Source organism: Corvus brachyrhynchos, unplaced genomic scaffold (genome assembly GCF_000691975.1).
Source record: "Corvus brachyrhynchos isolate BGI_N302 unplaced genomic scaffold, ASM69197v1 scaffold644, whole genome shotgun sequence".
In the NCBI taxonomy this organism is placed as follows: domain Eukaryota; kingdom Metazoa; phylum Chordata; class Aves; order Passeriformes; family Corvidae; genus Corvus; species Corvus brachyrhynchos.
The window spans coordinates 73,818-76,868 of NW_008237613.1; the positions used below are offsets into that span (position 1 = coordinate 73,818).

Sequence of the window (3,051 nt, forward strand, 5' to 3'; positions counted from 1 at the left end):
GGTCTGGAGGGGGGGGGAAAAAAAATAAAAATGGGAGGTTTGGGAAGGGTTAAAATTCCAGCGGGATTCAGCCCAAAATTCCCTCAAATCCACCCAAAAATTGAGCCGAAATTCCCTTAAGTCCACCCCAAAAATGGAGCTGAAATTCCCTCAAATCCACCCCAGAAATTGGCCCAAAATTCCCTCAAATCAACCCCAAAAGTTGACCCAAAATTCCCTCAAATCAACCCTAAAAGTTGGCCCAAAATTCCCTCAAATCCACCCCAAAAATTGACCCAAAATTCCCTCAAATCCACCCTAGAAATTGGTCTAAAATTCCCTCAAATGCCGCCAAAATTCCCTCAAATCCACCCCAAAATTCCCTCAAATCCACCCCAAAAATGGACCCAAAATTCCCTCAAATCCACCCAAAATTCCCTCAAATCAACCCTAAAAGTTGGCCCAAAATTCCCTCAAATCCACCCCAAAAATTGACCCAAAATTCCCTCAAATCCACCCTAGAAATTGGTCTAAAATTCCCTCAAATGCCGCCAAAATTCCCTCAAATCCACCCCAAAATTCCCTCAAATCCACCCCAAAAATGGACCCAAAATTCCCTCAAATCCACCCCAGAAATTGGCCCCAAATTCCCTCAAATGCCCCCAAAATTCCCTCAAATCCACCCCAGAATTCCCTTAAATTCACCTCAAAGTTCCCTTAAATCCATCCAAAAAATTGACCCAAAATTCCCTCAAATCCACCCCAAAAATTGGCCCAAAATTCCCTCAAATCAACCCCAAAAGTTGGCCCAAAATTCCCTCAAATCCACCCCAAAAATTGTCCTGAAATTCCCTCAAATCCACCCCAAAAATATTGGTGCAAAATTCCTTCAAATCCACCCAAAATTTGACCCAAAATTCCCTCAAATCTCCCCAAAAATTGGCCCCAAATTCCCTCAAATCCACCCAAAATTTGGCCCAAAATTCCCTCAAATCCACTGAAAAACTGAGCTGAAATTCCCTCAAATGCCCCCAAAATTCCCTTAAATCCACCCCAAAAATTGGCACAAAATTGCTTCAAATCCCCCAAATTTGCCCCAAATCCCCCAAATTTGCCCCAAATCCCCCAAACCTTCCCAAATCCATTCCAAAACCTTCTCAAACCCCCCCAAATCCCCCCAAATTCCCAGATTTCCCTCTCTCCCCGCCCACTCACTCGTCGTGCCGCAGCTCCGCGCTCGGGCTCCCCGCGGGCCCCGCTCCATCCAAACCCCCCCAAATCCCCCCAAATTCCCAGATTTCCCTCTCTCCCCGCCCACTCACTCGTCGTGCCGCAGCTCCGCGCTCGGGCTCCCCGCGGGCCCCGCTCCATCCAAACCCCCCCAAATCCCCCCAAATTCCCAGATTTCCCTCTCTCCCCGCCCACTCACTCGTCGTGCCGCAGCTCCGCGCTCGGGCTCCCCGCGGGCCCCGCTCCATCCAAACCCCCCCAAATCCCCCCAAATTCCCAGATTTCCCTCTCTCCCCGCCCACTCACTCGTCGTGCCGCAGCTCCGCGCTCGGGCTCCCCGCGGGCCCCGCTCCATCCAAACCCCCCCAAATCCCCCCAAATTCCCAGATTTCCCTCTCTCCCCGCCCACTCACTCGTCGTGCCGCAGCTCCGCGCTCGGGCTCCCCGCGGGCCCCGCTCCATCCAAACCCCCCCAAATCCCCCCAAATTCCCAGATTTCCCTCTCTCCCCGCCCACTCACTCGTCGTGCCGCAGCTCCGCGCTCGGGCTCCCCGCGGGCCCCGCTCCATCCAAACCCCCCCAAATCCCCCCAAATTCCCAGATTTCCCTCTCTCCCCGCCCACTCACTCGTCGTGCCGCAGCTCCGCGCTCGGGCTCCCCGCGGGCCCCGCTCCATCCAAACCCCCCCAAATCCCCCCAAATTCCCAGATTTCCCTCTCTCCCCGCCCACTCACTCGTCGTGCCGCAGCTCCGCGCTCGGGCTCCCCGCGGGCCCCGCTCCATCCAAACCCCCCCAAATCCCCCCAAATTCCCAGATTTCCCTCTCTCCCCGCCCACTCACTCGTCGTGCCGCAGCTCCGCGCTCGGGCTCCCCGCGGGCCCCGCTCCATCCAAACCCCCCCAAATCCCCCCAAATTCCCAGATTTCCCTCTCTCCCCGCCCACTCACTCGTCGTGCCGCAGCTCCGCGCTCGGGCTCCCCGCGGGCCCCGCTCCATCCAAACCCCCCCAAATCCCCCCAAATTCCCAGATTTCCCTCTCTCCCCGCCCACTCACTCGTCGTGCCGCAGCTCCGCGCTCGGGCTCCCCGCGGGCCCCGCTCCATCCAAACCCCCCCAAATCCCCCCAAATTCCCAGATTTCCCTCTCTCCCCGCCCACTCACTCGTCGTGCCGCAGCTCCGCGCTCGGGCTCCCCGCGGGCCCCGCTCCATCCAAACCCCCCCAAATCCCCCCAAATTCCCAGATTTCCCTCTCTCCCCGCCCACTCACTCGTCGTGCCGCAGCTCCGCGCTCGGGCTCCCCGCGGGCCCCGCTCCATCCAAACCCCCCCAAATCCCCCCAAATTCCCAGATTTCCCTCTCTCCCCGCCCACTCACTCGTCGTGCCGCAGCTCCGCGCTCGGGCTCCCCGCGGGCCCCGCTCCATCCAAACCCCCCCAAATCCCCCCAAATTCCCAGATTTCCCTCTCTCCCCGCCCACTCACTCGTCGTGCCGCAGCTCCGCGCTCGGGCTCCCCGCGGGCCCCGCTCCATCCAAACCCCCCCAAATCCCCCCAAATTCCCAGATTTCCCTCTCTCCCCGCCCACTCACTCGTCGTGCCGCAGCTCCGCGCTCGGGCTCCCCGCGGGCCCCGCTCCATCCAAACCCCCCCAAATCCATCCCAAACCCCTCAAATCCATCCCAAACACCCCAAAATTTGCCCCAAATCCCCCCAAATTCCCAGATTTCCCTCTCTCCCCGCACACTCACTCCTCGTGCCGCAGCTCCGCGCTCGGGCTCCCCGCCGGCCCCGCTCCATCCAAACCCCCCCAAAACCCCCCCCAACCACCAACACACAAACAT

General features: G+C 58.8%; 1 protein-coding gene across 1 annotated transcript; it reads left to right on the forward strand.

The window, feature by feature from the left end:
* Positions 1 to 1,117: 1,117 nt before the first annotated feature.
* On the forward strand, positions 1,118 to 3,034 carry LOC108446095 (basic proline-rich protein-like; the record flags this gene model as incomplete). The annotated part of the gene is made up of 1 exon (XM_017731631.1): positions 1,118 to 3,034. A coding segment is annotated over one exon (1,917 nt), but the record flags the coding sequence as incomplete, so codon positions are not given.
* Positions 3,035 to 3,051: the final 17 nt, after the last annotated feature.